The sequence below is a fragment of the Aspergillus affinis genome, assembly GCF_023601865.1.
Source record: "Aspergillus affinis strain CMG 70 chromosome Unknown NODE_34_length_287566_cov_88_205910, whole genome shotgun sequence".
NCBI classification, from domain to species: domain Eukaryota; kingdom Fungi; phylum Ascomycota; class Eurotiomycetes; order Eurotiales; family Aspergillaceae; genus Aspergillus; species Aspergillus affinis.
In genome coordinates this window covers 153,468-174,842 of record NW_026515815.1, presented here as the reverse complement: position 1 = coordinate 174,842, position 21,375 = coordinate 153,468, and the positions used below count along the sequence as shown (strand labels likewise).

The 21,375-nt window shown below is 50.6% G+C and overlaps 5 protein-coding genes across 5 annotated transcripts; 2 read left to right on the top strand and 3 right to left on the bottom strand.

Moving 5' to 3' along the window:
- Nucleotides 1-3,350: 3,350 nt before the first annotated feature.
- On the bottom strand, nucleotides 3,351-5,096 carry KD926_006498 (TPR-like protein; the record flags this gene model as incomplete). Its single annotated transcript, XM_053099489.1, has 1 exon — nucleotides 3,351-5,096. The coding sequence occupies one exon, from the start codon at nucleotides 5,094-5,096 to the stop codon at nucleotides 3,351-3,353; it is 1,746 nt and encodes a 581-aa protein (XP_052956755.1).
- An 862-nt stretch (nucleotides 5,097-5,958) lies between these two features.
- KD926_006497 (phosphoribosylformylglycinamidine synthase) lies at nucleotides 5,959-10,041 on the top strand (the record flags this gene model as incomplete). Its single annotated transcript, XM_053099488.1, has 1 exon — nucleotides 5,959-10,041. The coding sequence occupies one exon, from the start codon at nucleotides 5,959-5,961 to the stop codon at nucleotides 10,039-10,041; it is 4,083 nt and encodes a 1,360-aa protein (XP_052956754.1).
- Nucleotides 10,042-10,926: 885 nt separating this feature from the next.
- Nucleotides 10,927-12,292, top strand: KD926_006496 (uncharacterized protein; the record flags this gene model as incomplete). Its single annotated transcript, XM_053099486.1, has 3 exons — nucleotides 10,927-11,140; nucleotides 11,186-11,361; nucleotides 11,420-12,292. 3 exons carry the CDS (start codon nucleotides 10,927-10,929, stop codon nucleotides 12,290-12,292), a joined length of 1,263 nt encoding a protein of 420 aa, XP_052956753.1.
- Nucleotides 12,293-12,667: 375 nt separating this feature from the next.
- On the bottom strand, nucleotides 12,668-14,020 carry KD926_006495 (salicylate hydroxylase; the record flags this gene model as incomplete). Its single annotated transcript, XM_053099485.1, has 2 exons — nucleotides 12,668-13,288; nucleotides 13,370-14,020. 2 exons carry the CDS (start codon nucleotides 14,018-14,020, stop codon nucleotides 12,668-12,670), a joined length of 1,272 nt encoding a protein of 423 aa, XP_052956752.1.
- Nucleotides 14,021-17,089: 3,069 nt separating this feature from the next.
- KD926_006494 (NmrA family NAD(P)-binding protein) lies at nucleotides 17,090-18,289 on the bottom strand (the record flags this gene model as incomplete). Its single annotated transcript, XM_053099484.1, has 2 exons — nucleotides 17,090-17,504; nucleotides 17,646-18,289. The coding sequence occupies 2 exons, from the start codon at nucleotides 18,287-18,289 to the stop codon at nucleotides 17,090-17,092; spliced, it is 1,059 nt and encodes a 352-aa protein (XP_052956751.1).
- Between the last annotated feature and the right edge of the window lie 3,086 nt (nucleotides 18,290-21,375).

Here is a 21,375-nt window from a genome sequence, read left to right as displayed (position 1 = left end):
TCTTATTTCCTTGATTACGATCCTGCCACGAATTTCACTTTCGATCGCAGAGCTGTCACCATGACAGACATTCTCATTCACTCTAAGCTATGACCAGCTTACCCTGTTTTATTATTATTGGAATTCGTCTCCCTCTCCTTTTTATTTCCTTTTCCTTTCATTCGGTCTTGAGCACACGGTATTATTACGGAGTCCAGCGATCTTTCACGGCGTTCTATCGGATGGGATTCCGGATCATTCTTTCATTATCTATTGTCATATTTTTTTTTTCTTTTTATCTCACAGGCGGTATTGTCATTCTGCTCTGTTCTGCTCTCTTTCTACTCAATTGCATTGAGCCCATAATCCCAAGGTGGACCCGCCGGGACTTTTCTTTTTGTGTATTATATAGACTTCGTGCTTTTACTGGGGTTAGGGTTACTTGATCTGGCGCGGACCAGAAAAAATGGATTATTATTCCCTGCCAGCGCGGATCGCTGCCATCAATTTGAAGATTGACTTCTACTTCTCCTTTTTCTTCCTTCACCGTATGTTCGTGGTAAGATGAAGTTCGGGATCTAAAATCTAGGTTGTTTGGAGTAGACAGGAGACGGGAGATGCAAATTCTAATTAATTAGTTAATTAATCAATTAATCAATTCACCCGCGGTGAGCTGCCATTGCCGTGCCACTCTAGTATGGAGTAGGATGGGGTCCGTTATGGAGTCGGCGATTAGGGGATTACCATGTTCGGTGGTAGTCAATATCCTCCCGAACAAGTCCGAGACCTCACTGCCTCAGTTTAGTGCTCCATCGAGATCTCTAGGATACGAAGACAATAATAAACCGATGGCAGGGTCGGGCTGAGCGCACGTACACACGCAGCACGGATACGGAATGAGACTATGCAGTGAGAACCTAAATTCTACACCTATTAACTTTCGATCGAATTTTCCAGTCCTCGTCTAGAGAATTCCGGACTGTCCCACGGTTCGACCTGGATAGAACGGAATTGCCCCCCTGTTTCATCATAGGCTTCTTCTACAGTTCTTCCTGTCCGTTCCCGTCTCTAGATCAACGGCAGAACCAAACTTCTCCTCTGTCGAACTTGGGTACCGGGTTAATGTGAAACTACTATCTTCTAGAGTACTCCATCCAGAGTACTCCATAATAGATACCACATACCTCAAATAGGTATGGAGCTGAAGCTGAAACCGCAACTTCGCAATCGAATCCTAGGACCCAAAAAAAACCGATGCACGGAGTCAAACGGAGTCCGTGCTGGATCTCCCATACATCAAATTGACCTTGGAACCATGGTTCGGAGCATCGATGGCGGATGCTGATTTGTGCGCAGCCCTCAGCGGTTTCGGGTGCCTGATTTTCATCCTTGGAAATCTGGGATCGTGTCCGTCCTGGCATCCCCCTGACTTCCGTGATCCGTCCGTGTTTTTGTTTTATCTGTTCGTATCTTCTGCTTGATCCACCTTTACCAAGTTCCATATCTGACTCTTATCGTACCGTCCGTTCCACAATTCAGCTCCCACCGTGAACCTGATCAGTCTGTCTACTATTCCGGAATAGACAACGCAGAGTCAACGGGAGACGTCATCCACACGCGGCTGATAGCTCAAGGCTGCACTACTACTACTCCATACTAGGCACTCACTAGCTTGACAGGATTGAGGCGATGAAAAGGAGGATTGGTTGGCTCGTTCAATTCGGAGATTTTCTCCATCTTTGCGGGTCTCTTGACTCGTGCGTTGGAGCGTTTCCTTTTTCGTTCTTTTCTTCGTTTTTTTTTTTCTTCGCTCTGGTTGGCGTATGATTGTGCGTGCGTCGTTGCTCAGGTTGAGCCTCATGGATCGCCCGTTCTTGGTATCCTATCTATCATCTACTATTTAGTATTGCAGTGGGTTGGATACATAGAGTAGGTGCCGTATTTGAGGGAACTTTTTGACCGAACCTAAACCGAGCACTTCTACTCCGTACTCGTTAATTAAAGACAATTAATTAGTTCTAACCACCTTATACATGTTCTACCTCGTACACTAAGATACTAACCACCAAGCAACGGTGTACTGCAGGTTTCTACCCCCACGCGAGACATTCGTATTCAATATGCATTCAAATGAACCATCTGCACAGGAAACGCAATCCGGATAAGATCTACTAAATCTCCTATACTACCAAATGACTTGATTAAACACCCCTGAACCCGGTAGATACTTGGATCCCGTGTAGACGTGAAGTGGGTTATGGAGACGGCATATACGACCTTGGAGACACTAAAGGATGGTTGACGGGACGGGGACTTTAATATATTAATCGGTAATTAATTATACAGAGTGGTTTATAGTGTGACTGCGAGATTTACGGGGTTCTCACGGAGCACCTACCATCTTGGATAATGACAATTTCAACAAGTCATTGAGTGGATAGTAAGTGAAGGTAACCGGGAAATCCTCATTCATTCTCTCAAATAGGTAATCAAATTTCAACTTCACCGGGATAGCAAGGTCCCTACCGACCCACCAACATCTCTGGGTACGATCCTCGGCCCTCTCCGCCATGCCGCATCCTCGCTAATCTTGTGAACCCTCGATCTGGTTTTCAATTGCCCTTCCCGGCTGGTGTCCAGAGATGCCTGGGACTAAGCAGCCATACGGCATGACCCGCCGAGCTGAACTGAGTAACTGACATCCGATAAACCCTCTCCGATAACCCTGTCTTGTTCATCCAGTCAGTACCAGTATCCATGTCTGCGATCCACGAATCCAGAGGCGTGTATAGATAAGCGAGCTCGGTCTAAGCGACGGTTGCGAAGCGAAGTTGCCCTTCGGCACTTTGTTGAATATATGGGTCCGATCGGATCGGATTTGATAAAAGTGCCGAGTTGATATTATCAGGGACTGACATTGACAATGATATTGTGATTGACAAGCTCCATGACCCATAATTCAATGCTTGACGTTCGAGACGAGAATGCAATTGCAAGGTTCATTTGCTCTTGGATCTACCGGTATTTGCGTGGTTGTGGATGACAACCGCGTCTAAGCGAGGTTCGGTTAGCTTTAGTGGTCTTTACTTCCAGGTTTCTCCAGGTTTTCATTTGGAATTGGATATGCTCGAATCGAGGATTAATGGTTCATTTTCCTGTTTTTTTGTTCCAGGATTTGGGTTCCTACGGAATGGATTTCTTGTAGTGAACTTGCTGTAATATTGACGCTTAGCGCAGTGTTGCTAATGTCAATTTAGTCTATGATATATGGCAGTGATAACGATTGTTTTTTATTGACAGAGGATGAACAATGCCTTGCACAAGATCATCAGTCATTGCAGTTTCTTCAATGGTGATCAGCCTCCGGCATTTTACAAGGTTGATTTCGCTGACGCCGAGCAGCAGGTCGTCTCTTTATCCGCGCAGGTCGATAAGCGACAATAACACGATGCAGTGATCGGTGTGTCCGCAGCTGCCAGCGCAAAGTCTCGTTGATTACGAAGAAGTAAGGCCTCCTTGCTTTTCCCAGACCGTATCAAACACTCGTAAAGCCCGTGCAAGCCCCAGACGTTATTAACCCGAGCCCGTCGTCGAGGGTAGGTCTCGCTCAGACCGAGATCCTCCCGGAAGGCCTGCTCAGCTTCTTCAACCCGGTTCTGTTCCAACAGTAATGCGCCAAGAGCATGACGGACAGGTTGCATCCATGCTGGTGGGTCACAATAGGGAATGGCGTCTTCAAGCTCAACGGCTTTCCGGAGACTCGAGAAAGCTGAATCAATGTTACCCTTGCGGTATTCAAGCTCTCCATGTAACATGGCCGAGGCCACTCTCAAAACGTCGACTTCTTTGCTCGGCAGGCTATTAAGACGACTATCCGGTACTTTGGCACGCGCAGCTTCAAATTCGCTTTGGGTGCGCTCGGCCTGCTCTATGTGCCCTAGGACACTATGAGCAATTCCACGGGCATACAAAATCATCGCGATCGTGGAACAGAACAATTCCTGGTCTGTCGGCAATTCGAGGCTAAGGACCTCATCCCATCGCCCGAACCGGACCAAAACATGCGGCAGGATCGAAAGGATACCTTCTGTCCAGTCCGCCATTGGCGGGCTTTTGACTGACAGAATCTCAACAGTCAAAATATCATGCAGCCGCCTTGCCGCCGAGATGGCGTCTTTGAACCGACCGCACATGATAGCTCCGTACACCTTTGCATAGATGTTGTGTGCGCGATAGGCCGTGTAGAGGATTGATCCTTTCTCTCTCGAGAAATATTTATCGTCTGCAATCATGGCATCGTGGTTCGATGATACAACTCGGCGATAATCTCCAACAGCGATATCAATATGACTCCCCATGTGCAGCATATGAGAGGCTTCGGGAACGAGGTGGCGTAAGCGGTCCGCGGCAGGCAAGGCTATTTCGGGGAAGGGAGACATTTCCATGAGATGAATGTACAAATGACAGAAGGCGGGCTGGTCATAGCCGTCGCGTCTTGTTAACCCTGATTCAAGGACAGTACGAGCCTCGACTGTGTAAGAGTCGCTCGGCTCGCCGGTGTCCACGTTCCACAAGTCTCGGGGCCGACGACACATACAAGCATCTACAAACAAGGCTATCACATCTCGATCATCGGGATAGGCATGGTATACCGGACGCATGGCCTCTGCGTAAGCATAATTCAGCGTCTTGAGGTTAGTGGGGATGTCGGCGGTCGGAAATCGCGCAGCGAGAGCGTGGATCACGTCGCGTTCGACCGGAGAGGCCTGGTCGGCCAGGCTCAATGCGTGACTCAAGGCGGCCTTAGATCTCTTAACGGAGTGTTCCAAATCGTTGCGATCAAATCGCACCCAGGCCTTGTTGTAGTTGGGACCGGCCGAGTATGCTATACCCCAGAATGCCATGGCGCAGGTTGGATCATAGACGGCGGCTTTCTCGAAACAGCGAACGGACTCTTCATGGTTGAAGGAATACGCCCATACCAGACCGCGATTAAACCACAATTGGGCCTCTGGTGAGTTCGTCGTCACCCGACGTTCATAGGTGCCAAGATCATAGTAATTGTCCGAGGATGGGAGGGTAGAAGCGAGCTGGGGTTTTTTCCTAGTCGACGTCATTAGTAAAGAAGTATAGAGCTGGTAGTAAAGAAGCGAGAATCAAGAGTCCACCTACTCCATTCTTGCAGTTCTCTGCAAATGTTTTGTTCAGTAGATGGTGAAGGTAGAGTGCGGGGCAGGAATGAACGAGCTTCTCCGCATTTATAGTTCAAGCTTCAGAGTAACACTGACAGTCGCCGACCCGGGCTTTGGGCGCCACCACAAAGAGCTCAAAGTAGCCCCACTCGGTCGGCGATGTAGAAGTGCATTCTGGGAAAATGAGATATCACATTATGTATCAGACAGGGACGTGTCTGCTGCTCAGGGTATCTCAGCTGGTTGAAATGTTGACAATGACTGGTAGGAACAGTCCACTTCTAGGAGCGGTCTTGATCGTTTCAAATACAGGCAAATGGGAAGACAGGATGAGATCCATATTGTTCATGAGAGACGTTTCTCTTTTCTCTGTCCTCATGGGTCGATGAGCTTCGCTGCTTTCCGCTAAACTGGCGTGATACTGTCTGCCTGAGGCAGCATCATAACGGGAGAACAATCTTCCGCAGAGAGCTTCCACGTGACTGATAGACAGGCGATAAGCCGGAAGCGGACTAGCGCGGGGCCGCGTTTCCGGGTGGGAAAGAGAGGAAGAATTAATTTTACGACGTTGAGCAGCTTCAACGCCCGTCGCGGTGCTCGTGAACGCCCATTCCAACTACATCTCGGAGATTTGTCTTTCGACATTTCTCTCAAGTGAGTCTCATTCCTTCGTGGAGCATTCATTTGCCTCCTCGCGTCCCTGTGTCCTCCCCCGCGTTTGGAGTCATTGACTCACCCCGGGAATCACCCCACCTTCAGAATTTCTTCCGTCACGGTCAACCTCACGATGACCTCCGACTCGACCTACTTGGCCATTCCTGGCTCGGTTGCGTTCTCTCGCTCCCGTGGCCATGCGATTGCGGCTAGCATTGGTGCCCAGGATGTTCGAGCTCAATGGGTCCATTACATTCACACCTCCCAGCCGTTGGATGAACCCCAACAGGCCGTCTTGAAGCAGTTGCTCCAATACGGCGACATCACGGACATCCCGGAATCGTTCAGCGCCGAGGATGGGTCCTTCGATGTCTTTTACGTCTTCCCCCGGACCGGAACCATCTCGCCTTGGAGCACCCAGGCTACGGGTATCTCCCATGTCTGCGGTCTTCGCAAGTATGTGAAGCGCATCGAACGTGGTTTGAAGATCTCGTGTCTGCGGGCCGACTCCGATTACAAGCCGGGATACCAAGACATTCTGCATGATCGGATGACGCAAATAATTGGCCAGGATGAACCTGATCTGCACCTCATGTTCTCCGAGCACAGCCCGCTTCCCCTCGAGACCGTGCACCTTCAGCGCAGCGACAAGTCCCCGAAGGAGATTTTGCAGGAAGCAAACAAGCGTATGGGCTTGGCTTTGGAGGAGTCTGAAATTGACTACCTCGCTGAAGCGTATGGCCCCAACGGTCCCCTCGCTCGTGACCCCACCGATGTTGAGCTGTTCATGTTCGCTCAAGTCAACTCGGAACATTGCCGTCATAAGCAGTTCAATGCGTCGTGGGTTATCGATGGAAAGCAGATGCCGAACAGTCTATTTTCCATGATCCGGAACACCCACAAGAAACACCCCGACCATACGATCAGCGCCTATAGCGACAACGCCGCTGTCATTGAGGGAGATGAGGCCGCTTTCTGGGCCCCTGATTCGTTCACTGGAGAGTGGAATCACACCAAAGAGATCGTTCATTTCCTGGCCAAGGTCGAAACCCACAACCACCCCACGGCTGTGTCGCCCTATCCTGGTGCTGCCACCGGATCTGGCGGTGAGATCCGTGACGAAGGAGCCGTGGGACGCGGCTCAAGGCCCAAGGCTGGTCTCTCTGGGTACTGTGTCTCCGATCTGTTGATTCCGGGCTTCAAGCAGCCGTGGGAGTTGGAGGTTGGCAAGCCGAACCACATCGCCAGTAGCTTGGATATCATGCTGGAGGCTCCCATTGGTAGTGCTGCGTACAACAACGAATTTGGCCGGCCCTGTATCTCTGGTTATTTCCGCACACTCCTCACCGAGATTGACATTGGCAATGGTCAGAGTGAGGTTCGTGGCTACCACAAGCCCATCATGATTGCGGGTGGTGTTGGTACCGTCCGACCTCAACATGCCATCAAGAAGCCTGAGGCTGTCAAGCCTGGTGCTTTCCTCGTCGTGCTGGGTGGACCTGCCATGCTGATTGGTCTTGGTGGTGGTGCTGCTTCCAGTATCACGTCGGGTGAGGGCTCGGCGGATCTCGACTTCGCCAGTGTGCAGCGAGGCAATGCTGAGGTCCAGCGCAGAGCCCAGGAAGTCATCAACGCCTGCGTTGCAATGGGTGACAATAACCCGATCAAGTTCATCCACGACGTTGGTGCTGGCGGTCTGTCCAACGCTCTTCCTGAGTTGATCGAAGACTCTGGTCTGGGCGCCACGTTCGAGCTTCGAGAGATCGATAACGCCGATCGAAGCATGAGCCCTATGCAGATCTGGTGCTGTGAGGCCCAGGAACGGTACGTCATGGCTGTCGGTGAAGACTCTATGAACAAGTTTACCGCGATCGCTCATCGTGAGCGCTGTGGTTTCTCCGTCGTGGGTCGCGGAGGCGGCACCTCGGAGGAGGAAAAGAGACTCATCCTTCTCGACCGGGAATCTAAGGAGTTCCCTAAGCCGATTGATCTACCTTTGAATGTTCTCTTCGGAAAGCCACCCAAGATGACTCGTACTGTCGATTCGCGTAAGCTGAAGCTACCCGCAATTGACGCAGGCCTCACTACGTACCTGCCCGAAGTTGCACCTAACCGGGGTGAGCTGATCAGCGAGGCGGCGAACCGAGTTCTATCGCTCCCTGCCGTCGGCTCCAAGTCTTTCCTTATCACCATCGGCGACAGGACTGTCGGTGGTCTTACTGCCCGTGACCAGATGGTCGGCAGATGGCAGACCCCCGTGTCTGACGTTGCTGTCACTGCGACCACCTTGCTCCAGGGAGTAAAGACCGGTGAAGCTATGGCAATGGGTGAGAAGCCTAACCTCGCCCTCATTTCTCCCGGTGCCTCGGCTCGCATGGCCGTTGCGGAATCTCTGATGAACATTGCGGCTGCCGATCTCGTTGATCGTCTGAGCCGCGTGAAACTGTCGGCCAACTGGATGTCAGCCAGCAGCCACCCGGGAGAGGGTGCGGCTATCTATGAGGCGGTTGAGGCCATCGGTATGGACCTCTGCCCCAAGCTCGGCATCAGCATTCCTGTTGGAAAGGATTCCATGTCCATGAAGATGAAGTGGACGGACGAAGCCTCCAAGGAGGCAAGGGAGGTCACTGCCCCGATGTCTCTCGTTATCTCCTCCTTCGCTCCGGTCGGCAATTTCAGAAAGACATGGACCCCTGCCCTTCGCCGCCCCGAGGATGTCGGTGACACTGTCCTGATGTTCGTCGATCTCTCTTTCGGTCGCAAGACCTTGGGCGGCTCCTCCCTTGCGCAGGTCTTCAAGCAAGTCGGCGATGAGTGCCCCGATGTCCGTGATGTGGAGATCTTCAGGGACTTCTTTGATGCTACTCAGCAGCTGCAGGAAGCGGGCATTGTCTTGGCCTACCACGATCGTTCCGATGGTGGTCTCTTCACCACTCTGGCTGAGATGATGTTTGCTGGACGCGCGGGCGTTGAGATCATGCTTGACAACATCTGTTCTGGCCTCGATACGAAGAGCCTCGTCGAGACTCTGTTCACCGAGGAGCTGGGTGCCGTCTTCCAGGTGCGGAAGGAGCATGAAATTCAGTTCCGCTCTTGCTTCGCCACCTGTGGTCCTCCCGCTGGCCTGATTCACAAGATCGGACGTGTTTCGGAACGACACAAGCAGAACCTTGCTATTTACCACAAGGCCTCTTTGATTTACCGTAACAGCCGTGCCAACCTGCAGCAGACTTGGTCCTCGACGTCTTACCACATGCAGAAGATGCGTGACAACGCCGTTTGTGCGGACCAAGAGTTTGCCAACATCCTTGATGACGCCGACCCTGGTCTGTCGTGGAACCCCAGCTTCGACCCGAAGGACAAGGCCGTGCCGTTCCTTACGAGCTTGACGCAAATGTCTCCGTTTAGCAACAAGCCGCGCGTGGCTATCCTGCGTGAACAGGGTGTTAACAGCCAGGCTGAGATGGCCTTCGCTTTCAACATGGCTGGCTTCTCTGCCGTCGATGTCCATATGACCGATGTTATCTCCGGACGGGTGTCGCTCGCCAGCTTCGTCGGTCTTGCTGCCTGCGGTGGTTTCTCCTATGGCGATGTCCTTGGTGCCGGGCAGGGTTGGGCCAAGTCCGTTCTACTGCACGAGAACACGCGAAATGAATTCCAGTCGTTCTTCCAGCGTCCGGACACCTTCGCTCTTGGTGTCTGCAACGGTTGTCAGTTCCTCTCCCGTCTTAAGGAACTGATTCCTGGCGCCCAGAACTGGCCGAGCTTCGAGCGTAACGCCAGTGAGCAGTACGAAGGCCGTGTCTGTATGGTCCGTGTCTCGGATCCGGATCCCGCCAGACCGAGCGTCTTCCTCCACGGCATGAACGGCTCGTCGCTGCCTATCGCCGTTGCCCACGGAGAGGGACGTGCCTCATTTGCCCAGTCCTCCAGCGTCACGGCCCAGACTTTCGTCCGTGATGGGCTTGCTCCCGTCCAGTTCGTCGACAATGCCACTCTTAAGCCGACCACGAAGTATCCTTTCAACCCTAACGGCAGTCCGGAAGGTATTGCCGGTGTGCGCAACGAGGACGGTCGCGTTCTTGCCATCATGCCTCACCCCGAGCGAACCGTTATGGGTGGTATTGCCAGCTGGCTGCCCGCGAGCGCTCCCCAGTGGGGTGATATTGGTCCCTGGGGACGTGTCTTCTACAGCGCTAGGAGATGGGTTGGTTAAGCTGAAAGCAGTTATGGAGCTCACCATTTGCATTGCAATCAACTTGACCTTTATATCTTTCTTTCTTTCTTTCTTTTATGGTACAGGGATTCAATAAAAGCCGATGAGACGTTACGAAGAATGTTCCATGTTTCTGTTTTGCGTTCTACATTTTCAAGTGCCGATGTTGCATGACGGCATGCTCAAGAAGAAATATAAATACTTCTGATTTTGGATATAGTGATCGATAACATGAATGAAAGTTTAATATTTCAATTCTTCTGCCTCTCAAAAATCCACCAACAACGATGCACCTTCGCAGATAAGCTTAAATCAGGATGTCCTGCTATCCACCTCGAGTCAATTCAAACGTTAACCTTGACCCGACTAACCCTAAGATGGGTTAAGGCTGCTAGTCGGGGCGATCTGCAGCTTTTTCTGACTTACTGATCCTTGGCTAAGCGGGGAACGGAGTCAGACTCAGCATGAGGAAAGTCAGCGTTTCGTGAGCGGCTGAGGATTGCCCTATTCTGGGACTCTGTGCCGGGCCAGCTGAATTTCTTCTGCACGTAAGACGGCTGCCTCCTTACCTGCCTCTTTTTTTTTTTTTTTCGCGAGGCTCGCATGCTCATTACCGATGGACTAAGATATGATTATTTTAATACATCATCACGTCCATGATTGGCCACTGTGTGTCTAACCAGCCCGTCTCTGCTAAAATACACGTATGGACGACAAGGACAAGGACTTGGAACCGCTAGACAGGCCCGATAGGTTGTCTATAGGACCAATGGACGCATTCCGGCCCCATGCGTCAGGTTGCACATACAATCCTGGTCATTCGGCATTCACCTTTAAATAAAAGGCCGTGACGTGCGCTCTTTCGCTCCGGAACATCCAGCCATCATGGAGTCAGTTACACCGGAGGAGCGTGAAGCGCTTCTCCAGGGCCCAGCTGCCACTCCCCCACCAGGAATGCAGTCGAACTTGACGAACCCTCCTAACCAAAAGGCTGCGTCGTATTTTATTATCATATTCTTTGGCCTCTTGGCGACGTTTGCGCTGGTAGTCCGGATTTACACGAGAGCTTTGATCTTACGTCGGGTCAAAGTGGCGGATTGTGAGTCGGACATACCTTTTATTGATGTGTGTCTAATGATTGCAGATTCCCTCATTCTTGGATGGGTAGGACTGCCTCTGTTTGAATCCAACGTCAGTCTAACTAATTGGGACCAGCTTATGTTTGTCGCTTACCTGGTCAGTGGGTGGCTAGCTGCCGATGCCTCTCCAATGGTCGATCAATGGAATCTGCGTCTCAAGGATTTTATCGACCTACTTTTTGTACGTGGGCTTTTAAATGAAATGACCAGGGTCACAAGACGCAGTTCCTAATAAATAGAGGCAGCGCTTTTACGTGGGCTCCGCGTTCTACGGCATGTGCATGTTTTTCACCAAAATTGCCATCCTACTCAACATCCTCGAGATATTCTGGTCCGACGAAACGCTCTCCCGAACATGTCACATCTTAATGTGGGCCAACGGCATTTTCTACATTGTTTTCACGTTCATTCAGATATTTTCATGCCGCCCGATCAGCAGAAGCTGGGATGTATTCATCGCGAACGGGACCTGTCTCAACACGCGCCTTATCACCCTCGTTGCGGGCGCGATTAATGCCGCCTCGGACCTGCTCATTCTAATCCTGCCTCAGCGACGTATCTGGGGGTTACATTCGCCGCTGCGTAAGAAACTGGCAGTTTCCGGACTATTCTCACTCGGTCTATTGTATGTACAGTACTTCCTTCCCCCTTTCTCTCCCTCTACACTCAAGCTTCAGACCGACCCTGCGGGCTCTCTCGTTAACGTTAACAATTCCCACAGCGCCTGCATCGCGTCGATCGTCCGACTCGCCTATTCGATCATCACCAGCCAGACCTCAAATCGAGCGTACTACGGCTACCTAGCAGGCACGTGGGCCGTCCCCGAGATGTCGTTCGGAATCATGGTCGCGGGGTTTCCAGTGCTGCCGAAATTCATCAGCCATATACAGGAAAAAAGCCCGATCGCCAAATGGCGAAATTCAGCCCGGAACGCACGGCTGGGGTCGTCGTTTACCGGTCGACGCTCGACCAGCGCTCGCGAAGGGCCCTCTGATCCGGCGTCCTCGGCGCGCGGCCGCTCCAAGGGGGGACCTAAAGATCCGGATCAACATTTATTAATCACGTCGCCGAGTGTTGCGAGCATCGGTAGGAGTTCGGATGGGATGTGTTAGGGATTGGATATATATATACATTCTAGGTCTTTCTTTTCTGCCAGGAAGCTGTGGGGTATAGGCGTTAGCGCTCTATTGGCTAGAGCAAATGGACATCCTGGAGTGTTTTGGCTTTATTGTTTAGGTAAGTAACTTGGATTCTCAGCTTCATATACCTAGATACTTTGCTGAATATTAGACGGTGCATTTTTTTTATAGGTGACTCATAATGTCTGTTTAATCCGGTAAATATCCAACTTTGCAAGCGAACATTGCATACACATGAAACGCACCTCTGCATGCAGACCTATCAGGACCAAGAGGGAAACCAGGAAAGTGACAAGGGAAACAAAAAAGAGGTTAGCGATGGAAACTCTGATTCTTTCATCCCCGAGCCTAAAGCTCTCTCTTCAACAACTGAATTGCCTCCTCCCGATGCTTCTCATTATCAAAGCCAACGATAAAGTCCCACCGCGGCAACAAGCCTGCCTTTAACTTCTCAAAGTCCAATCCAAACCCTTCAGTCAACCCCGACATGATCTGCCCTGTGCCTCGACTCGACGCGACGATGCGCTGCGTGCGCGGACGCCGCACTTGATCGTACACCTTCAACGCTGTCTGCGCGTCCGACACTGATCGCGCCCGACCCAGGAGCGTCGACAGGACGAGGCTATCTTCAATGGACATTGCGCAGCCGGCGGCTTGCCAGGGAGTCGTGGCGTGCGCGGCGTCGCCGATAATGCAGACCGACCCGGATTCAGAGACGTACGTGCGCGCTGGAGGATGGTCCCAGAGATACATGGCGGGCTGTTCGGGCTGATCGCAGAGGAGCTGGTCTATGTTAACTGGTATACAACTTGAGATCAAAGGAAGGAGACTCGCCTCATCAACCGCGCGGACCAAATGCGCCGGAAAGCCCTCGAAGAGCCTCTTGATCTCGTCCGCGCCGACAGTGCGATGTCTTCGATCTGACCCCTCGGCGTCCTTCTCGTACGCGGCCACGACAAACTGCACCAACTATCCATCCTGTAGCAGGTTATGCATGATCCACGCCCCCTCGCCCATCCACATATATTCGCGCGCATTCTCGATATCGACAGGCCCGGCGCCCAGACTCGCCTGAGCCGCTGCATACGGCTTCAGGGTCATGACGCACCACGCCCCCGTATTCCGCGGCTCAGCAGCATGGTCATCGACACCGAGCAGAAGTTTCCGCACCGTGCTTCTAATCCCATCAGCGCTGGCCAACACATCGCAGTCATGCGTCGACCCGTCCGCAAAATACAGCGTCAAGGAGCCATCGACCCGCTCCTCAAACCGCACCAACTGCTTAGACACGTGCATCCGCTCCGGACTGGCATCAGCCAGCAACTCATGCAAAAAGGCCGCGCGATGAACAATGCTAGTAACACTCTTCCGACCATCCGTCCTGTCAACTTCGCCAAACCTCTCCCCTGCATGAGGACCCTGGGCCAGCATGAACCGGACCCCGCGCGTTGGAGACACTGCGCGGTCGATGTGCCGATGAGATCGAGTGCCTCGAGGGCGTTGCTGGCCACGCCCATGGCCACGCCGGCTTCTTTGAAGGCAGATGCGGACTCGAAAATGTGCGCGTCCAGGTGTGAGTGTGCCTAGAGGGCGTGGAGAAGTGATGCGCCTGCTAGGCCGCCGCCTAGGATGGCGATTCGAATTGGGGGAGACATTTTGGTGAGTCCCAAAAAGGGGAGGGGGAGAGAGAGCTGTTGTCATATATTATATACTACATTCTCGAGGGAATAAGGTAGGTGTCATGAGGTGTACTAGTACTGAGTGTTGGCTATGATGCCTGAGCTGAGCCCCGCACTATTAAGTTTGTTTCTTTGTCTACCGGAGTTAGACAGAGTTGTTGGCACATTAAGTCTAGCCGATTTGCTGTTGACTGCTGGCCTCTGACTGCATGACTCGAGTATGTCACATTTGAGACCCTGATTGTTCGGCTCATAGTGGGTAAATCACAGGATCGGCGTTGGTTTGTTGGCGGTTATTGCTTGGAGGTGGGGGGAGGGGAGGGTTGAGGCTCCCCGGAATAGGTGTCATTGAAGTGTGTTCTATTACTGGTAGCTGGTGAGTGTCCTTCTTATCATGAAATGATGGGGATATCACTTTCCACGATAATGGATTCTTAGGATTGAATCATTAGAGCCTTGAATCCATGAATTTAATGAGAAGGACCGGTATTGTATTGCGTACCTTGAGACATTGACTGGAACTTGACTTGCCAAAGTTTCTTCCAGAAAGCGTTAAATATAGTTTTATCCAGAGCCTCTAGTTTACGTTAAGGCTAACTGTTCTAAAATAATTGATAAAAATTTCGCGACAGAACATGTAGTAGCTAGAGGCAGAACCTACTTCAATTCCTTGTAGAACAACACCGGCAGACACCTTGAAATGTTTCATTCCTAAGCAACGTGCCAGGCTCGTCAAGGCCCGATCAACTCATCGGTATTCGCAGCCCGTCCCTCCATTCACGTATGGAGTTTATCCCAGTTCGCGCATTTCTGCACCTTGGGCACGTTATGTGTTGGGATATCCTGTCTGCGTGGACCCCAGTATACCGTGTATAGAGAGTAGCCCAGATTGCATAAGCTACCCTGACGGAGGAAATCGAGGCAGTGCTCTATATCAAGCATCAGTACATAGGCGGAGCTATGAGAAGTACGAAGATCTGACTGACCTGCGTGGTCTTGAAGATATAGAAACTCTCCACTGCTTTCGTTCATTCCTGGGTAGACGTCTTTGTGGTAGAGGAACTCTTTGATTTTTTTTCTGTTGGAAGTGCAAATAGATCAGAGTCATTCTTGACACGACGAGTGATAGTTCAAAGGGACACACCACACAGTGCAGGCTATGCGCAACTCCTAGGCCTGCTGCATATCCTCCTTTTTTAATGGGATGGATTCGTCACCGGATTGCGCCAGTTCTTCTTCAGAGATGCGGAAGAGCGTTCCTGAGACAAGCAGGATGGTGTCAGTATATACCCGGTTTTCGTAGGCAGAAGGCGAGCATAATATACTTACCAGACATCAATTCACTCATGGATTGCTGCCACTCGGGTCCAAGATGTCCTCTGAATCGAGTGTCGTTTTTCATCATGGATCGGTGTTCATATTCAATGATGTCGTTGGCCGACGCTACAACATTACCATGTCAGGCCCCTGGCACTCAGCAGATGGAGTGTAGAAGTTAGAGGGACGGTTCACACCTTTACCTCTACCCCGCAGGGTGGGTCGAATGTTACTAGTACTCGTGTGTTGGGGTTGGGGTTGGGGTATATAATTCATGGTCATGGGTATGGGCTTAAGAGCAGGACTGTAAGAGGGGGATCGAAGGACGAGGTTGAGGTTGAGTTGTATGAGGTTCCTTCCTCTAGAGTTGACGTTGATGTTGATGCTGATGCTGATGCTGATATTGATGCTGATCTTGATGGGGAGAGGGAGAGGGAGAGGGAGAGGGAGAGGGGGATAGTGGGAAGGTGAGGGCTGTTTGGTGTGTGTGTTTATGTTCCGGTAAAGAGTAGAGGAAGGAGACTGGTTGTATTGGGGTGTTAAGGCTCTAGGCATTTATTCATTTTTCACTTTGTTTGATACTCTGAAAAGATACCCATGAAATAAAGTACTCGCTATACTAATACGCTAGGTTTATAGGTATTTGGATTCAATTACGCTATATAGAGATGATACAAGTCCTGTTCACATTAATGAAGATAAAGGAAGAGGTAAAACGAACAGCGATGTTACTTGAAGATGTAAGAGGAAAGCCAGATGTAAATGCACATGAAAGGGGTATCACCCTATCCCATCCATATTCAACTAGAAAGATAAAACAAAATTATGCAATAGAAGATGAAAGGAGGAGAGAATATCCCAAAGAAGAGAAGATAAATTATCTTGATAGAAAAAAAAGATCAAGCAACCAAAACAAACCGCCGCCAGTGTGCATAAAATTGGACACCCGAGGGGAATAATAAGTATATAAAAAAAATACAAAAACGACAAACTTTTCATGGTGATTGACATGAAAATCCAATGCAAACCAAATCACCCATCTCATTCATTATTTGAGATTTCATGCTGTGATTTCGTGGCGTGCGTTTCATCCATCCCATGCATCCAATTCATCCATAATTCAATCCCATCCTCTGTAGGTATGAGATACAGACCCAAGCAACCAATCCTTTCATATTGGTTGATTGATTCCACCACTCTGCAAGAAATCAGAAATTCCAGAAAATACCATTAGAACTTTTGATTTGTTTGTTTTGTTTGTTTTGTTTTGGGTCATGAGCAAGTAGAGGAAAGAAAGTCAAGCAGCATTACTTCGTTGGCATGCTTGCTTTCCTCCTTTCCTCTTGTTTGGTTTGTTTGTTTGGTTTGTTTCCCATTATGATAATAGGTAATGTAGGTTACCCTTAAATTAATAAAGGCAAGGTAAAAAGCAGTTCTTTTTTGTTTCCCCAATGATAATGATGGAGACCCAGGCCGATTCGCCAGATATGCATAGACCAATGAGATGGCATGAGACGAAAAAGGAAGCAGAGAAAGGAATAAGAGAAGAGAGAAGGGGAAGAAAGAAGAGGAGCGACGGAGCGGATAGCGGAGGAGGGTGAAAAGGGGGTGAAAGAAAGAAAAAAAAAAAAAAAAAGAAAGAAAGAAAGAAAGAAAGAAACGGCAGATATGAGCAGAGGGTACACAAGCCATGCAACCATATCAAAGCAAGATAAGGAACATCAGTCACCGATTGGCATGATGCACACTCTTGTCCGACATGAAAGACGCGACCCTACAGCATCCAATCCAATCCGTTGGCCTCTTCTTCCACGGGGAAAACCTCCCGCGCGTACTCCTCCATATCTCGCCAGCCCTGCCATAGATGTCGAGCCTCGTCGGTGACTCGAAGCGATATCACACCTCCGGGACCCTGCATCATTCCCGCACCGGCGCCCTTACCACCGGCCGGACCCAGTCCCTTGGGAGAACCTGCTGCCGGGCGGGAGAATTCGGGTTGCGGGAAGTAAGGCGCGTTGCAGCGACCAAACACCTCTTCCAAGGCCCACAGCTGTTCCCGGTATCCGGACGGAATATTTACTTTGATTTCGATCTGGGGCACGCGAACGTAGTTGCAAGGGCGGTTCAATGCGCGCGAGAACGCCGCACAGACTTGGTTGGGGGAGAGCGTTTCAAACGTGAGGGCAATTCTAGACCGAGCTTTGATTAGCTTTGTCGCATTCTAAAAATACCCCTCCCCGAGCCAATGCGAGATAACAAATTCGCGCGAGGGGGACGGAGTATTCCGGAAGGAAGAAAAAAAAAAAAAAGGAAAACAAAGAAAAACATACCGGTGTCCGTGCCACTTTTTCACCCCGTCCATGAAGATCTGCAGCAACGCCGGGCCAACATCATGCTCCGCATCTAGCCACGGTAAGGGAATATCCGGATCAAACGGCGCATGCCATTCAAAACTCCCGTCCGGCATCAGCTCCATCTGGAACAGTGGATAGGGTAGACTTGTGAAATTATTGTTGTAGATTCCGGTGTAGACGAAGGTCGCGGGCAAGCCCAGCTGTCGAATGTAATTCTCGACCGTAAATTTCGGGGCCCAGAGGGGCACGGGGGGCCAAGGACCGTGGACGGAGTGATCGGGCATGCTGCTGTAGATGTAGTGCTGGATTGATCCGGCTCGCTTGGCGGCGTCGGCGAGCGCACGACCGATGGCGACTTCGTCACCGGATTGCGACGTGGTATTGATGAAGGCGAGGTTGGCGCCCTCAAAGAGGGAGTCCATTAGCGGGACATTGTCGAGGAGAGGACCCTGGAAGAGGGTGACGTTGGGGAGGCTTTCGAGCTCCTCTGCGATGATGCCTTTGAGGGAGTGGATTTGGGCGCGCACGTTATGTCCGACAGCGGAGGCGACGCGGATGAGCGAGGCGGCCTGTCGGCCCGTGGCGTTCACGACCGCAATGGTCTTCTTTTGTTGTGTCATTCGAGTTGTGGGGAGGGTTTTTAGAGGGAGAGAGAGAGAGAGAGTCAGGAAAAGAGGGGAGGGATGAATGCGGGAGAAGAGCCTCGGGGTTGCAGCGAGGAGAGATTGCGGGGTAGAAAAACGAGGGCAAAGAAAAGAAGCAAGAGAACGCGACCAGGGTTGGCAGCGCCGAATGCGGAATCTAGAGTCAATTCTTGGTTCGCCGTGGGAAATCCCAAACAGAGGCAGGAGTTGGCCGTTTAGACTACTCCGTAGTTGTTCGCCGAGATTAATTGGGGCAAAGAGGGCCGTTCAGGGAGTCAAATATGAAGGCATGGAGTAACGAATGGGCGTGGATGCGCAACGAGCGATCAAGTAGAGATGATCCTCTCTGGTGGGGAGCCTGGCGGAGCAAGTCAATATGTAATGAGAACTCCCGATGATTCGATAATGCCGCAATCGAAGAAATGGATGATGCAAGAAAGATCAGAATGATAATGGAGGATTGTAGCTAAATTATAAGTTATCACTAAGACAATGGAATCCGTCCTGGCTCGCAGGGTTCTTCTGGTCGGACTGCTCCCAAGGTTGTCCTTATGAAGATATCGCGACACGACGTCCGGGCATAATTAGTATTAATAGAAATTGGGGTTAATGGCCTCATGCTCCAAAATGGACCAAGGGAAAAAAAAAGACTCGCAGTCAGGAGGACATGGAGACCTCCTGGGAGAAGATATTAACAAATGATAACAATGCCCCGGTGGGCTGTCCGACGAGCCCGACTAATGAGCGTGTGCAGCGCGTTCTCATTATTTAACCATTGTATTCTCATTACCCCTACCTTTGCTCCAAACCCAGACTTTTAATTAAATTCAGATCAAATAAAAAAAAACCAACCAAAAATTAGCCAGGATTACTGTGACCAAGGAAAAAAAAAAAAAAAAAAACACCCGCGTGGATCAGATGCAAGGCTTGGTTCCGAGATTCGCAGCCCACAACTGATATTAACTCCAGCTATGGCCTCAAGCCCTCAACAGTCAAATCACCCCCTCGATATATCCATGCAATGCAATGACCACCTGAATGGGAGAGCTATCACGTCACTCGTCCTCCCCGGACCGCCACTCCCATTTCGACGTGCATGAACGAGTCGCCAGCAGTGTCATTCCAGCAGTAATTCCAGTTCATCGCATCCTCGACAGAGGTAGCACCAACAAACCAGAGACCGGCTGCCACTAGGCGACGGGTCTGGATTGGGATCATCCGGGGTTGGTCAATAATAAGGATGCAATGCGCATCGTGCTCGGGAGAGATTTATCGCACCCGAAAAATATGAAAATATAAAAAAATAAAAAATAAAATAAAGATCAAACCAAATAAAGAAAGTAATACGCCGTAGTCCGATGTGCCCGAGAAAGGTTGGGATCGAGTAATGGGAAACAGTCATAGAAACCCGCGACGGTCCAGCCCTGCGGTCCCTCAAATCGGGAGAAATTTTCCACTCGTTCACCGACCGGCGAACGGAGTACGCCGTACAGTACAGTGTCGAGCAATGTTCCATTCTTCTCCAGGTTCGATCTTCCGTCTTCCAATCCATTTTCCGTCGGCTATACTCGATTCGCAGACGATTACCCCGTATTTCCAAATTGTCCAGGGGTTCCCCTCATTCTGATAACGAAGGTATCCCAGGACTGCTCCGTACTCCGTGCAGTCCTAACTCCTATCGCCAGGAGGACAAGAACTCCGGTCTCGACCCCGACTGATCACCGGGCAGGGCCAAAGCCAGACCAGGTCTTATGCTACTTGCTAGAAGCGTCCATTTCTCCGCCGATGGGTTCGTTGCTGGCCATTGACCGTCTTTCCTTTACGTAACTCGGGATGCGGTCGAGTCGCTGGATCAATCAGATTGACAGGCTGTGAAAATTCAGATTCGGCCTCCGTTTCACGCAATTGGGTTTCACCTGCTTCCCCTGGATTTGCCGGATCGACGTCACGGCGCACGGGCAATCCTACGCGGTAGGCATCGCTATCGAGTATTGAAGTGTAAGTAGTAGGGCGGGGAAGAACAGTCGGTCTCCGTACTTTGCACTCCTGTAGAGTTGAGTAGATACTCTAGGCTATTGCGGATCATATACAGGCTGGTGATGTGCAATGACAGTTGTACGGAGTACGCCGTACATACAATGGAAAGTGGAAAGAGATGCGCCCGGGTGTTTTCCCGCTCAGGTGACCCGCCTTTTTCTCCTTCCCCTTTGGTGCTTCAACGCACACCGAATCATCGTTATTCTTCTCATCCTGATAATACACTGGGGGTTAAGGTAAGGTCGACAGCAACTCCTCGAGTCAGCGCATCTCCGGCATTCCATCCTCATCTAAACCAATCGCCAGAACGGACTGGCGCTCGTGACCACTTCCCCAGCCCTACCTTATCTACGGAGTACCTTACCTCACTCAATAGTCCGGATGAACAGTAACAGTCAATATACCACCTTAATTAATCCTCCGTATACGTCAATGATCACAAAATAGGCAAAATAGGTAGTATTTAAGTATCCACCTTAGCTCTCATGAAACCGCCGTTATGCCTCTACCTATCTCCTCCCTATACATGCTGTGACCCCGTGCATCCATCTCGGTCCCCTACCCGTAGACTACCTTACGGAGTAGGTAGGCGGCTCCGATCCAACCTGTCTTATCGGTGAGACAAGACAACCGTAGCTACATACACAAACTACTTACAGACTCCCAACAATTCACGTTATTACGGAGTAGGATCGAATATCGACCGAATCAAAAGAAACCCGATGGACCGCCGCACCGACGCCTTTACCTACCCTACCGTCCAATCTCATCTCGAACTGGCGATCCGCTCGCCAAGTCCGGCTGGTCGTGATCGGTCGGCTGACTTGACAGACAGTGGCAGTTAACCGTAGTATTTAGTTTAATAGTTAGTTGATAGTGGGTTAGTGTTCCTAGTCAGGAAGTTCAATGGAGAGAGGTTGATAGGTAGATAGTGAGGTGGTATCGGGTTAGTTGTACTCTGTCCGGTGTATACTACCTTTCTGTTTTATCACAGGGGTAGTGATATTGAACATTAGGGTACATTG